Source organism: Antechinus flavipes, chromosome 2 (assembly GCF_016432865.1).
Source record: "Antechinus flavipes isolate AdamAnt ecotype Samford, QLD, Australia chromosome 2, AdamAnt_v2, whole genome shotgun sequence".
In the NCBI taxonomy this organism is placed as follows: Eukaryota; Metazoa; Chordata; class Mammalia; order Dasyuromorphia; family Dasyuridae; genus Antechinus; species Antechinus flavipes.
In genome coordinates, this window is record NC_067399.1 from 490,034,333 (window position 1) to 490,051,027 (window position 16,695).

At 35.0% G+C, this 16,695-nt stretch overlaps 1 protein-coding gene across 3 annotated transcripts in view; it reads left to right on the top strand.

Annotated features, from left to right (window-relative positions):
* Positions 1–16,695, top strand: part of FTO (FTO alpha-ketoglutarate dependent dioxygenase) — a 435,871-nt gene that overhangs the window by 135,139 nt on the left and 284,037 nt on the right. For all 3 annotated transcript variants that reach the window (XM_051979857.1, XM_051979858.1, XM_051979859.1), the window contains exons 2-3: positions 1,023–1,100; positions 13,974–14,592. In XM_051979857.1, coding sequence (XP_051835817.1) covers positions 1,023–1,100; positions 13,974–14,592 — 697 coding nt within the window. The remainder of the gene's footprint in view (positions 1–1,022; positions 1,101–13,973; positions 14,593–16,695) is intronic.

Genomic DNA, 16,695 nt, shown 5'->3' on the forward strand with positions numbered 1-16,695 from the left:
CATAATGCTTGAAATATGGATCTCAGTACATACATTCATTCATGTCTATATGTATGTAGATATCATTGAAGCAAATAGCAGCTGATTTTCAAAACAGGAAAAAAAAAAAACAAACAACAACCCATCACCAGATTTCTGGACTGTGCTACAGTTTGTACTTTTATTATCTAAGCTAATTGCTTATTTAACCAAGACATGTATCAGCTCGTAGTTACTGAAGCCTGTTTGCCACATGAATAAAATGTTTTCCTGCGGCAGAAGGCCTTAATTAGCCACAATTAGAATAGGCCTATACACAAAAACCTCATAATTTACTAATTGTTCCTTCTTGATGGAGAGAGCTGTTTTATAGTTCTTTTAATTTCTTGTGTATATTCTTGCTGATGTTCTTGACATTTTGATTTAGATAATAAAGGCAATAGACTCCTGGCAAGAGTGCTGCTCACAAGGGACTTGTTTATGCATTTTTCAGGTGGCAGTGATTTTTAGAAAGGAGGGGTTGCCTTCCTATGCTCAGATATTCTTAAAATAAATGTTTTATTGCCATTTTGCTTTGCTTTGTAACTAAAGACTTCCTGAGATGCCTCTCTGCTGTGATGGTGACTGGAGGTGGCATTAGATAAGTACACATCAATGGAATGCAAGTTCTAGCAGCTCTTGCTATGTGGCAAAAATATCACAACTGGGTCCTGTGATTAACTAGGTTGCAAAAATATCACAACTGGGTCCTGTGATTAACTAGGTGTCTGTCATTCAGAGATCAGCCTAGAAAAATCTGATGTTTGCTCATCAACAAAATGTTATCCAAGATCATGAAATTTTTGACTTAATATTTAGCATTGTATGTGTGACCATGCACTGAAGCAAAGGAGTGCTGTGAATGTCATTGATGTAAAGAGTTCTCACACTGATGAAGTAATAGATCACTTTTCTTGGCTAAGAAAGTCATTTATTTTTCTTTTTGTTTTTTTTCCTCCTGAATAATGTGTGTATTTGTGTGTATCTTTATTTTTTATACACAGAAGCAGAAGCTTCTTAAAGAACTTGAAAACAGATGGCTTCCTTATCTAACTCCCAAAGATGCTGAATTCCACCAGCTGGTAATGTATCTTAAATCATATTTTGTATGATTATAGTTATGTGCATAGGGCAAATTTTTACTTGTTGTCTTTGCTGTCCTAGTGTCTTGCACAGAAATAGGAGCTTAGTCAATATTTATTCAATTGAATGGAAGATGATAATAATAAAGACCTAGAATCATATAATGTCAGAGATTTAAGAAGAAGTCACAAGGAAACTGATTTCTAGAGTAGTTGAGTGACTTGTCTAGAAAAGTTAAGTGAGAGTTGATGAGTGGCAAACCTGGGATTAGAGCCTAGAAATCCAGACTCCTAATCTATTGGGCTTTTTCTCTCTAGCTTGTTCCATTCTGGTCATAGTTGGACCTTAAATGTAGATAAAGGAGACAGATGATAGTGGGGGAAAGAAGGAGATTGTTTTTTTTTTAAATTATAGCTTTTTATTGACAGAACATATACATGGGTAATTTTTACAACATTGTCCCTTGCACTCATTTCTGTTCCAACTTTTCCTTTCCTTCCCTCCACCCCCTCCCCTAGATGGCAGGCAGTTTCATACATGTTAAACATGTTAAAGTATATCCTAGATACAATATATGTGTGCAGAGCCAAACGGTTCTCTTGTTGCACAAGAAAATTGGATTCAGAAGATAAAAATAACCTGGGAAGAAAAACAAAAATGCAAGTAGTCCACATTCATTTCCCAGTGTTCCTTCTCTGGGTGTATCTGATTCTGTCCATCATTGATCAATTGGAACTGAATTGGAGCTTCTCTTTATCAAAGATATCCATTTTCATCATAATACAACCTCATACAGTATTGTTGTTGAAGTGTATAATGGTCTCCTGCTTCTGCTCATTTCACTCAGCATCAGTTCATGTAAGTCTTTCCAAGCCTCTCTGTATTCATCCTGCTGGTCATTTCTTACAGAACAATAATATTCCATAGCATTCATATACTACAGTTTACCCAACCATTCTCCAGTTGAATGGCATCCATCCATTTTCCAGTTTCTAGCCACTATAAAAAGGGCTGCCACAAGGGGATTCTTGAGTAAAAACTTTTTCCCCATTTTTTCTCTATTGTCCCTGAATCTACTTTCTAAGAGGTAGGTCAGGGTACAATGGAATAAATCCTGGATTTGGAGTCACAGAACCTTCATTCAAGAATTGTTTGTATTATATGGTACCTGCATAATCCTAAGCAAACCAATATAAATTAGAAAGTTTAAATTATATAATAATTTCCAAGGCCCTTTGCAGTTTTAAATATTTTATCCTATGATCTTTCTCCTGTTTTCTTTCCCCTCTTTTAATTCCCTTGTTCTTCCAAAATATTATTACTACATAAACTATCATAAGCATAACAAAAAGTAAAATAAAATCATTTTGCTGAATGAAAACTGTGCATGTTAGGTATAAGTACAGAGTTACAGAAATAATGCTTAAATATTCTTTCATCTGTTTAGAAAGCAACAAAGTACATTTCTTAAAACTTTGGAGTAGTAATTTATGTTTGTAGAGATTTTTATTTTCTTGGTACTTATTAGATTTTCTAGAAACTTTGTAGCTAGGTTATTATCTATCTTTAGAATGAAAGCTGCCTAATGGGGACCAAGATCTGCCTGTTTCTGAGCCTGTCATCTTAATTTATATTTAGATAGATCCATAATTTATCAGGATTGGTAATCAATTGCATTTGCAATGCAAACGGTGAAGTGACTACCAATTTCAATGGTTTGTATTGCAATTCTTCCATACCATTCATTCTTTATTCATTTATTTTACAAGCATTAAAAAAAAATCTCTATACAAAGCATTGTGGTAGGCATTGAAAGCACAAGACAAACATTAAACAGTCTTACCCTCAAGGAAGTTATATTTAATCGAAGGGGAATCTTGCAGGATTCTTGCTTTGAGAGATCCTTGTCTAAGAATTTATAATTATAAATTCTCCATAGATGATCTACCTATGATAACTTAATAATTATCATCATACTAATAATAACACCATGAAATTAGTTAGTACCCTACACTATCCTAGTAAAGAAAATACTAAACATATATGCCCTTTCTGATCCTATCATTTTTTTTATCATAGCTTTTTGTTTACAAGATATTATATATATATATGTATGTATGTATGTATGTATATACATACACACACACACACACACACACACACACACACATATATATATATATAACTTTTCAGTATTGACAATTGCAAAACCTTTTGTTCCAATTTTTCCCCTCCTTCTCCCCCATCCCCTCCCCCCAGATGGCAGGTAGACCAATACATGTTAAATATGTTACAGTATATGTTAAATACATATTCCTATCATTGTTATAGTGTTTTAAGAAATGTTGAAAATGTTAAAGAACTTTTGAATAAGACGAAACATTTTTTTAAAAGGAATAGGAAACGATCTGTGTTTTCATTAATGTGGGAGACCTCTGGGTTTGGAGTCACCTATGGACTCATTCAGAAAGACTTGCTTTCAAATTTGACTTTAGACACTAGCTATGTGTTCCTGGACAATTCACTTAACCCCTATTTTTCTCAGTTTTCTTATATATCAAATGGGAATTATAATAGCACCTACTTCTCAGAGTTGTTGTGAGGATTAAGTGAGATAATATGATACATAGTATATGCTTTAAAAATGCTGAGGGCAGCTAGATGATGTAGTGGGTAGAGTTACTCCTCTTTGTGGGTTCAGATCTGGCCTCAGACTCTTACTTCCTGTATGATCCTGGGCAATTCACTTAACTCCGTTTGCCTCAGTTATGGGGTCAGAAAGAATTAGACACGACTGAAGAACAACTGAAAAACAAAATCAGTATTTGTTAAAAAGAAACTTGGATACCGCAAATCATCTGTAACTTAGAGGGATAGACAATTAGTAGGGTTGGGGCCTTAAGAAAGCCTATGATTAGTAAGTATCAGAGACAAGACTTGAACCCAGATTTTCTTAATTACAAGATTTTCCTTCTATCCATTAGATCATCTTACCTCTCAAGATTAAACATATTATGCACTCAAGAACTATAAATTAGCTGGCCATGTCTGATTAAAAAATTTAGCCTTTAGTTTGGTCAGGAAGGCGTAAAACGTTAAATGTTATACAGTGATTTGGAATTGTTGTTGGCCGAATTTCAAAAAAATTTAGTAAAATGTTTTGTAAATCCCATTAAAATTCTCCTAAGAAACATGTAATCATTTTTTATATTAATGGCTATCAATAGACATAATCTGCTTCTTAAGATCTATAGAAAATTCCATGAAAAGAATGTAGTTTATAAAATAGCAAGAAGCATTTTTTAGGTTCCATTGGCCATTGTATTCAATCCTTGCCAGTGATTCAGTGCCGGGATACATCAATCTCTCTAGAAAAAAGCTTTTATTTTATTTTATTTTTTACTGGATTTTAAGAGGTTGCTAAATTTGGATAGAAAATAAATTACACCCTAATTTTCATTAATCTCTATAGCTAAAGTTTAGTCAGTTATGAATTTAAAAAAAACAGAAAGCAAGACATTATTCTTGCATTGTTCTATGTAAAACATAGGTTTTATAGACAGGCAAAAAGGGTTTATGATACAAACTAAAAGTTAAGAATTCATGCTTTTACATAAATGCTTACATTTCTTTATAGTAAATGTTGATTTTTGAAGAATTCTGCCTGTAGGAAAGTTTAAATAGACAAAATAATAAATGCTTAAAGCAGACTCATTGCAGAGGGATCCTCAGTTTAATCATTCAAAGTAGAGTGAAATACAATATAAAAATCTTGGACTGACTTCAGGTGTGGAGGAAAAGGGAATAAATAGCATATAATGTACCCCTGTTGCTGGTGAAGCACAGTCACCTTTTGAAAGATGCTCTGATTTCAGGGGAATGCTTTCTTAGACTGGCTCCAGTTGAATTTTGCTGGCAATGTTTTGCATTTTACACTTTATGGCAATTTGCACCATATTAGTCATAACATTTTCGACACCATTTTAGCTGTAAAATGGTTGCAGCTTGGCAGCCATCCCAAAACTAATGTTCTAAACGCTTTTTCTGGCTCAGACTGTACAGCTACATGAAGCTGAGAAGTCTCCCAAAAGAAACGAACTTCTGAAGTCATTGTTTTAACCTCTCTGTAATGTGATGTGATTTGCTTTGCCTTAAGATTATACAAAGGACTTACAAAAAAATGTAGGTATCTGGCACAGGGCTTGAATACATAAGGAAAATACTTCAGATTGGGCAAGAAAAATGGGGGGGGGGAAGCCATTCTAGAGATTGTGTTTTTATTTCTAAGGTAAAGGAAGCAAAAGGAGTCACATGTCTGAAGTACTTGGTTGCTTTTCCTGGATCCAAGGGAAGATAATAGATTTCCTGACTTGTCTCTTATTTTTCCTTCTTCCTTTTTAATGGGCAGTTATTTCAGATCTGCAGCTAGTTCTGCAAAGGCGATCAAAAATTCAGTTACCAGTTGCTACAATAAAATTTATATGCATATTTTATTCCATGATGAGTACATATGACAAAATCAACATTGCCTCAGTCAAACTAAGACTTTTTTTTTTAAATTATAACTTTTTATTGGTAGAACATATGAATGGGTAATTTTTTACAACATTATCCCTTGCACTCACTTCTGTTCCGATTTTTCCCTTCCCTTCTTCCACCTCTTCCCCTAGATGGCAGGCAGTCTTATATATGTTAAATATGTTATAGTATATCCTAGATACAATATTTTGTGCAGAACAGTACAGTTCTCTTGTTGCACAAGAAGAATTGGGTTCAGAAGGTAAAAATAACCTGTGAAGAAAAACAAAAATTGCAATGTGGAGCACATTCATTTCCCAGTGTTCCTTCTCTGGGTGTAGCTGATTCTGTCCCTCATTGATCAATTGGAACTAAATTAGATCTTCTCTTTGTCGAAGATATCCACTTCCATCAGAATACATCCTCATACAGTATTGTTGTTGAAGTGCATAATGATCTCTTAGTTTTTATTCATTTCACTCAGCATCAGTTCCAAGCCTCTCTGTATTCATTCTGCTGGTCATTTATTACAGAACAATAATATCCCATAACATTCATATGCCACAATTTATTCAGCCATTCTCCAATTGATGGGCATCCACTCAGTTTCCAGTTTCTGGCCACTACAAAGAAGATTGTCACAAACATTTTTACACATGTGGCCCCCTTTCCCTTCTTTAAGATCTCTTTGGGATATAAGCCCAGTAGTAACACTGCTGGATCAAAGGGTATGCATAGTTTGATAACTATGGTTGAATGATAAAAATGGTTGGATTCGTTCACAACTCCACCAACAATGCATCAGTGTCCCAGTTTTCCCACATCCCCTCCAACATTCATCATTATCTTTTCCTGTCATCTTAGCCAATCTGACAGGTCTTTAGTGGTATCTAAAAGTTGTATTAATTTGCATTTCTCTGATCAATAGTGATTTGGATCACCCTTTCATATGAGTAGAAATAGTTTCAATTTCATCATCTGAAAATTGTCTGTTCATATCCTTTGACCATTTATCATTTGGAGAATGGCTTGATTTCTTATAAATTAGAGTCAATTCTCTATATATTTTGGAAATGAAGACTTTATCAGAACTTTTAACTGTAAAAATGTTTTCCTAGCTTATTGCTTCCCTTCTAATCTTCAAACTAAGGCTTCTTAAACACTGTAGCTTAAAGGGGCCAAAATCTCCAACTGTGTCCAGGGCCATCTCCAATCATCCTGATATATGTCTGGCCATGTGACCCAGGTGGCTCTAGAGAAAAAAGTGAGATTACCTTGCATAACTCTCCCTCACTTAAATCCAATTCACTTGTTTATGTCATGGCTTCACCTCCCTGTTGTCATGGTCTCCTCTTTGAGAATGAAAGACAAATAATAACATGTTTAGGAAGATGGAATGGTAATTGGTAAAAAAAAGGTACTTCTTCCTGGTTTGTGTTTTCTTTGGTTGGTTTTTCAAAAAGGTTTCATGGATTTCTCCCAAAGTTGCATTGAGCTTAGGGTCTGACATTAATCCTGATACAGTTAATAATATCCCTGATCTCTGACTAGTTATTGCCTGAATTTTCATTTTTGTAGCTAGTGGCTAAAGTGGCTTTCTTTTGACCAAGATCCAAGACTGGGTCTGAACTTTCTATTTATTTATGTCATTAAAAAGCATTTTTACTTTGCTTTTAAGAAAATAGGTTTATTCCCGGTAAGGTTTTGTGTACAATTTTACACATTATATAAGGTGCACTTAAAATGATTTGATATTAGTATAGCTTGATATCATAATCTTTTGAATAGAAGAGAAACCTTGATAGGTGTTCTGTTTGCATTTTTAAATTCATTTTTCCAGTGGATTGACTAGTATATAACATGGTGGATTTTTTTTTAAAATAACTTTTTATTGACAGAACCCATGCCAGGGTTATTTTTTACAACATTATCCCTTGCACTCTCTTCTGTTCCGATTTTTCCCTTCCCTTCCTCCAGAGGCAAGCAGTCCTATACATGTTAAATAGGTTACAGTATATCCTAGATACAATATATGTGTGCAGAACCGAACAGTTCTCTTGTTGCACAAGGAGAATTGGATTCAGAAGGTATAAATAACCCGGGAAGAGAAACAAAAATGCAAGCAGTTTATATTCATTTCCCAGTGTTCTTTCTTTGGGTGTAGCTGCTTCTGTCCATCTTTGACCAATTGAAACTGAGTTAGATTTCTTTATCGAAGAAATCCACTTCTATCAGAATACATCCTCATACAGTATCGTTGTTGAGGTTAACATGGTGGATTGATGACCTTTAGTATTTAACCCTCCATATACAACTTTCAAGATGTAAAAACAGAAATCGATCAGTAGTTGTCTTTAAAAAAAAACAGATTTAAAAATTTTCTTTTGCTTTTGAATCATCTAGATTTCTCCCTGTATACTATCTTCCTTTTCCTTCTCACAAAGAGAAGGAATGCTATTCTCATATAGCAAAGAATTTTTCTTTTGAAGAAAGACAAAGAAAAAAATCAGGAAAATTAACCAATATTTCCATTATATTCATATTATACACTATATAAAAATAAGTTTATCATAAGAACACTGGAAAGATTGATTAAAGATAGGTTATATGAAAAGTTGTAAATGCTAAACTACAGACTTTATACTTAACAGTGTAGGTAATAGAAAGTTTGCTTTCTATTCTATTTTTAGAGTTTACTGAGTAGGAAGAATGATGTGGTTAGACATTTGCTCTAGGAAAACTACATTGGAAGATAAAAAGTATTGGAACTGAAAGAACTTTTGGGCAGGAATACCAAGGCTGTTGCTATAGTTCATTTGAGAGATGGGGAAGGCCTGAACTAAGATAGGTGGAAACTAAGGGACATATAGGAAAAATACTGTGAAGTTGGTTGTGGTGAAGACAATGGGTTATATAGGTAGAATGAAGGAATGAAGGATTAAAGATCATGTTATGGTTGTAATCTAGATGACAGATAGTATGGGTAGTGTCCTCAACAGTAAAAATGAAATTTAGAAGATAGATTGGGGTGATTGATGGGTGGGAAGAAAAATGAATTTTATTTTGCAGATGTTGTATTTGAGATGCTTTGGGGAAATCTTGTTTTGAGATAATATGCTTCATGACTAGTACTCAGGAAAGAACATATAATTGTACATGTGGGCATCATCTGTGTAGAGATAATAAATTGAATCAACAGGAGCTGTTAAAATCACCACATAAGATAGTACTGAGACTAAAGAGAAAAGGACCCAGGAAAGAGCCTTGGGTTAATGAGTTTGACATAGATGAAGATTCAACAAAAGAAACTAAAAAATGGCTAGACAATAGAAGAAGAATCATAATAGAATTATGAAAACCTGAAAAGGAAAGAGTATTCAGGAGGAGATAATCAACAATATCAGGTACTATAGAGAAATCAAGAAGCACAAAGATGAAGAAAAGATCATCAGATTTGGCAATAAAGAGATCTTTAGTAACTTGGGTCAGGATAGTTTTGGGAAGGCACATCAACAGAAGATAAAGAGACCTCTTTGAGAAATAGTAGACCACATTGGCTAGAGTGTACAGAGTATGAGGAGAGTAATACAAAATGATTCTGATAAAGTAGATTGGAGCCAACTGATAATGGCTTTGGATTATAATCTGAAGAGTTCTTATTTTTCCTTAGATATAACACGGAGTATTAGAGATTTTTGAACAAGAAAGAGACATAGACAGGCCTACGCCTCAGGAAGATAATATTGGCACTTTTGCAGAGAATAAATTGAACAGTTGAGAGACTTAGGAGGTTAAGGAAACCAATTAGCAGACCTCTTCTTTGTGTATGTCAGCCATTAGCCTGGCACTACTGCCTTGCACACAAGTATCTCATAAATATTCATTGAATGAATAAGCTGATTGAAGTTTGTGGTATTTACCTGTTTTAAATGGAATTGTTTTTTAAAGATCCGATTTAAAAGCAGTATGCTGGCAGCCCTTCCACACACTTGTAACATTTCTGTATTAGATGATTAATATGTATTCATCAGTTCTTAGAGGGCAAATTCCATGATGCCTGTGTGTTTTGAGTGGTGCCAAGCAGGATGTGGGTGTTCATTTAACAATGAAGATGACTTTAAATATAACCTATATACAGATATTTCCAGCTATTAATACCCGGGCTCTTGGCTCAGAGATGTCAGCCTTTCTAAGGTAGACCTTTGAGAATTTTCCAGAATTTAATATTTAATAGTACTTGGGATTTACAAGGAAGAAAAAGTGAAGAGGACTTCTGATGAAGTGGTAGCCAAGCCTAGCTGTCCCAAGAAAATCTCCAGCAAAGATTTAAGAGGGTTCTGGATTAGGTCATGATTAATAAAAACCAAAGAGAAATGAGAGTACGTTCCATCATCTAGGTTAGCACTGCCTGAGGAGGTGTGTGGGCTGTTGGTCTTCTGAGCTGATATGTTGAGGCAAGCAGAGAGCCCGGCCTGCATATATGTAATCAGTCCCCTAAAGCCAGCAGGATCTCAGCCTTCACCTGGAGGAGCCCCATGAGGAAACCCCACCAGCCTCTGTTAGATCATTGTGTATAGGAGGTTCAGGTACTCTGTACCTGCTGTCAGGCTCACTGTGATGTTCCCAAGCCTCTAGCCAGATCCTCAGAAAGAGGCAAAATAAGATTGCCTAGAGAGGGAGAGGGTGCAGTCTCTATGCTGCCTGTGTGGCGAAAATACACTAAGAAGCCTAGCATCTTTTATGTATGAATATCTCATTTTTTTTGCAAGGTACACCCAGGCATCAAGGAGGTTGGGACAAAACAAAGGAGGCCTAGAAACTGGAAACTGAGTGGATGCCCATCAATTGGAGAATGGTTGAATAAATTGTGTTATATGAATGTTATGGAATATTATTGTTCTATAAGAAATGACCAGCAGGATGAATACAGAGAGAACTGGAGAGACTTACATGAACTGATGCTGAGTGAAATGAGCAGAACCAGATTATTACATACTTCAACAACAATACTATATGAGGATCAATTCTGATGGACGTGGCCCTCTTCAACAGTGAGATGAACCAAATCAGTTCCAATAGAGCAGTAATGAATTGAACCAGCTACACCCAGTGAAAGAATCTGGGAGATGACTATGAACCACTACATAGAATCCCCAATCCCTCTATTTTTGTCTGCCTCCATTTTTGATTTCCTTCACAGGCTAATTGTACACTATTTCAGAGTCTGATTCTTTTTGTACAGCAAAATAACTGTTTGGATATGTATACTTATATTGTATTTAACTTATACTTCAACATATTTAATATGTATTGATTAACCTGCCATCTGGGAGAAGGAATGGGGGGAAGGAGGGGAAAAGTTGGAACAAAAGATCTTGCAATTGTCAATGCTGAAAAATTACCCATGCATATATCTTGTAAATAAAAAGTTATAATAATAAAAAAAAAAAAGAAAAAAGAAACAAAGAAGGCCTAAGATCAGTGAGTCCTCCTATCAGGTCAGGGCATGTTGTAGGCAAAGACAACTCCTGGTTTATGATTATATGAAGAAGAGAAAGAGGGGACCACAGTGAGTTTGCATTGGGCCCCAGGAGTTGTAGGACACATTACTAGTAATGTTTGAACTATACAGGGTTTGAACTGAGATCCTTAGTCTCTAAATCTAGGACACCATGAAGAGTACAATGCTGCTTCTAAATTACAATACATTCCAGAGGACAACCTTCATGAGAGGCAGAAGAGTATGGAAGATGTTTAGGGACCAAAGATGTAGGCTTATGCCTGGGATAAGATAGAGGGCAGGTCATAGATTTAGCCTTGGATCCAACTTCCTATCTCATGTATGTAGTAGATTAGCAATCCAGTAACCTGTCAGTCCCTACATGATGCTATGTCTATCCTCTTATAGCATAAGCTCTTAGATAGAATTTTTTTTAAGTTAGTTGTCACAGCTTTCCAACAGCTAATAAATGGGAATCAAAAGAATACGCAAATCACTCAGATATATGTGATGCCCTAGGGCACATAAGACATAAGCAAATATAGAATAGTAGAAATTTAAATCATTTCCATTATTGATAGCAATGCAATAAATTCATATATATATATAAATATATATATTTTATTTTATAAAATAATTTTTAAAAATAAAAAATTAAAATAAATTAAAAATATATAAAATATAAATTATATGTATAATTTATATATTTGTATATACATAAAAATATATGCACATATAAATTATATATATAATCTTGCTGTTGCCGTGTATAATGATCTCCTGGTTCTACTCACTTCACTTAGCATCAATTCATGTAAGTCTTTCCAGGCCTCTCTGAAATCATCCTGCTGATCATTTCTTATAGAACAATAATATTCCATAACATTCATATACCATAATTTATTCAGCTATTTTCCAACTGATTGGTATGGTCAACAATTCCTATCTAAAATCAAGAACAAGCATTATATGTATAGATTTGTAGTATCCAGATCAAGGGAGATTATTATTTGTATTGTCCAGATCACATTAGAAAGTTCCTGTTTTGTGGAAGGTAAATAGAATTTTGTAGGTTTCCTAGAGGCCATGTCATTTAAAAATTCACTGAAGATCTAGAGATGTTCAGCCTATAGACTGGAAGATTGAAGAATGAGCATGTCTTGACATACTTGGAGGCACTTTATAGCATTGAAAAGGTAGAACTAGGACCAATGAATGAAAGTTAAAGAGAGGATGAATTTGTTGAAACTTTAGGAAAATCTTTCTGACAATGTTTTTCCATTAGTGAAATGGGCTACTTCATGAAGTAGTAAAATAACTCTATTACGTGATATTACATGATAAACATGAGAGAGTGGCAAGTACTGTGAGAGTTATAAGAAGGAGTCATTACCAACTGGGTGGATTAGTGAAGGCTTTATGGAGGAAAAGGTACTTAAGTTGGGTTTGAAAAGGAATTCTGTGCGTGAAGAATCACAGGATAATAGACATAGAGGTGCAAGGAACAATTGAAGTACTATCCACTTATTTTACCAGTTAGTAATATTGAGGTTCAGAGAATTTATATTACTTGCATAAGGACACATTACTAGTAATGTTTTAACTGTACAGGGTTTGAACTGAGATCCTTAGTCTCTAAATCTAGGACACCATGAAGAGTACAATGCTGCTTCTAAATTACAATACATTCCAGAGGACAACCTTCATCAGAGAGGCAGAAGTGTATGGAAGATGTTTAGGGACCAAAGAATATGTATATACTATTCAGTTTGACTGAAGACTATAATGAAAGCAGTAATGTAACATAAGGTTAGAAAGGTCATAGTAATAACTCACATTTATGTTGTATTATTTTCCAAAATAATGTGAGGTAAGTAATATAAATGTTATTGTCTCCTTTTGCAATTAAATAAAATAAGACTTTGAGAAAGTCTGTGATTTGCTTATAATTGCATATCAAGGAAGTATCTGAAATGGAATTCAATCAAACATCTCTCTTGAGACCAGTGTTCTGTTCACAATGCCACATTGATAGATTGTGGGGCCATATTCTGAAGTATGTTAGAATTTAAACTTTACTTAGAGTATAAAAGGAGCTTTTAGTTGAGGATTGACATGATTAGATAAATGTATGAGAAAGATTTCTCTAGCAGTAGCATAAAGAATGCATTGGAATAGGAAGATTAGGTCACTGTAGCTATAATCCAGATGGGTGGTAATGATGACCTGTGTCAGAATAGTATTAGTGGGAATTGAGAGGAGATGGTAAATCCATAAAATATTGCCAAGAGCATAATTGAAAGGACTTAGTAAATGATTGAATGGGAAAGAGAAGAGTCAAATATGATCTCAAGTGGATATTTGATAACCATTTTTCAGGGATGCTATAGAAAAGATTCTTTTTTTCTCCCCCCAGTAGAAGTTGGACTAAGTAACTTAAATTTGCCTCTAATTCTGTGATTCTCTGATTGATCCCAAATTATATAGCCCCTTAGGTTTAGGCTTAGAATGTGTTTTTCTCTTCTAGATTGCTTATTGCCCAGTATCCAAATTGAATCTTTTGGAAGATAAGAGAATGGGAACAGGCTTTTGATTTAGAAATGAAGGTACTGAGGGATTCTTTATTAATAGTCAGAATTGTTAATTAGTTGAGCTTGATTAAGGAACTCTGGTTACAGAATTATTCATCATCTACTTCATTTAATCCATTGTGATTATTCAGGCTGTGAAGCTGCAGGTTCTTTTTTGGAATTATAACCCAAGAGATAGAGATTTCTGATGTGTAAAGAAAAGCATTTTATGTAGGAAAATATTATTAGTATTCTTAGACTGTTTTCATTTTTTGTTTTCCCAGTGGCAGGAGAACTATTCCAAACTGATGCTCCGAGAAGCTAATAGGATTCCTGATTTTCTACATAAGGAAGTTCAGCAAGCTTTCCTTACCTTGCGGAAGCATGGCTGCTTATTCCAGGATCTAGTTCGAATCAAAGGGAAAAATTTACTCACACCAGTATCTCGTCTTCTTATTGGAAATCCAGGGTACACGTATAAATATCTGAACAGCAGACTCTTCACTGTACCATGGCCAGTGGAAGGTTCCAACATAAAGTATACTGAAGATGAAATATTTTCAGCTTGTACAGCTTTCTTTAAGCTCAATGACTACCTGCAAAAAGATACAATCCAGGCTTTAAATAAGCTACACTTGATTAAATCTGAGAAAAATGAAGATGGCACAATCTTTGGAATGATACCAGACTTCTCCAAGAGTGGTTTAGACATGGGAGATGATATAGAACTCAAGAAGAGGACAGCATACAACTTGACTTTGTTGAATTACATGGATCCCCAGAAAATGTCATACTTGAAAGAAGAGCCATATTTTGGGATGGGGAAAATGGCTGTGAGCTGGCATCATGATGAGAATTTAGTAGAAAGATCAACAGTGGCAGTATACAGTTACAGTTGTGAAGGTATAAAGGCTGTAAAATAACAACCTTGAGTAAATTTGATTAGCATGCCTTAACTCCCAAAGCTCTTTTATTTGTTATTATTTATATTTTTAAATTTCCTTCATTTTTCAAAATATCCCCATTTTTGTAAGATCTCTTTCTCTCTAGGCCTAGATTTGTCCTTGTTCATTATAACTCAGGAATATCACATTTTCATATACAGAAAAGACTAGCATTCCACTTTGCTCATGCTTAGAAGAGAGAGAGAGACAGAGACAGAGACAGAGACAGAGACAAAGACAGACAGAGAGAGAGAGAGAGAGAGAGAGAGAGAGAGAGAGAGAGAGAGAGAGAGAGAGGAGAGAGAAGCCTTGATTTTTCGTAGCTGGCCACATCTCTAGAACCTTGAGCAAAAGTTCTGCTCTAATTGACTTGCTAATAAAGGGCCAGGAAAACAGAAATCAATCAAATTTTTCCAGGTTATCTCAGGTACACATTTTCAATCTTGCAATAATACTTGATTACAGTTGACATCACTGCCTTTACAGGAGCAATTTGTCAACTCTAGACTTGCCCTTAGCTTTATAATACTTTGCATATACTGACTCTGAAGCCATCTCACAATCCACTATGCCATACTGCTTACTGATTTTAGTTATTTATAAAAATTCTTTATCACAAAGTAGCACTGTAGTGATGACGTATGAATCCTTTCTTGCCAAAACCATGCAGGGTTGGTTTTAAAAATAGGTATTCCCTATATTTTTAGAGCCCTACTCAGATCCTTACTGGACATATAAGTAATCCTATATGGGAATGCCCACTGATTTTCTTGTGATGGCTCAAAAATTTCCATGAATCTCCTGAAATTTAAATCATGTCAGGTATTAGCTAATGTCTTTGAAATAAAGGTTAGTAGTACAGCTTCAGAAAGAAGCATTATGTGGCTAGACTCATTCTTTTGCTTATTGCTTCTATTTCTATGAACCTAACAATCTTGATCTTTTTCCTATCAGTGCTTGAAGGATAGTGGTTAGATGGAGAGGCTCAGGAAGGTGTTACCCTGCTTGGACCTTTACCAGGATCTCTTCTGGATTTTAGGAAAGCCATCCAACAGATAGATGTAGTCACTTCAAGGACAAGTTTCTTTTCTTCCTGGTTTAAGCAGAGGTCCTTGAATAGCTGTATTTCCTCTGATGTCTGTCAAGGGCAGAGTACTGGCTTTGGATTGGTATGTACTTCCTGAATTTTGTTACTTAATTTGGTAGTTCTTATTAAAATGATCTTTTTGAATTGTTGGGGTATTCCATTTGGCTCTGGTTCCATAATGCTACCTTTTCTCCTAACTATGCAGTTTCCAGCATAGTAACAGAAAGTCATCTTTATATCCATCTCTCCAACAGATCCAATTGCCTTTTATATTTAAGACACTCTGCTAGGTATCTAGCAGAATAAAGAATAAAGAAATAAATTAGAATAAAGAAAAAAATCGATACAGTTTCTCAAGTCCCCAAACATTTATATTCTGAAGATGAAGAGGTGAGGAGGTTGGAAGAAGATAGTAACAAAGACAGTTAAAATACAAAATATTTGGTCAGCCAGCCCCTTAAAATGAAGGTCAAGAGGTACATTTATGTGATAGGCATTGCAGTACTCTGGCTGCCTTTTTTGCTGTGTTTCTCATACATGATATGCTACCTCTTTTCCCCTGCTTTTGTACCACTTGTCTCCCCTCTGGAATATTCTTCTTTGTGCCCAGAATGTGTACCTTCTTTACCACCACTTAGATTTCCTAATTTTCCTCAAAGTTCAGCCTAAGCCCTGCTGACTACATGGTTCTTCCTGCTTCCAGGAAAGAAGGAAGAAAAAGAGGGAAGGATGGGAGAGAGAGAGAGAAGGGAGGGAGAGGGGAAGGAGGAAGGAAGTGGGGCTTCCTATTCAGAATTATCTTGTCTTTATTTGGTCTATATTTTTATGTACTTATTTGTGACCATCTCTAGAAATAAGTAAGCTTCTAGAAGATAAAGAGTTATCTTTGTTTTTTTCATTTTCTTTTCTCCTAGAATTTGGAGGTTGCTTGTTGATTGATTAATTGATTTGTATAGCTAGAGCTGATGGCAATCA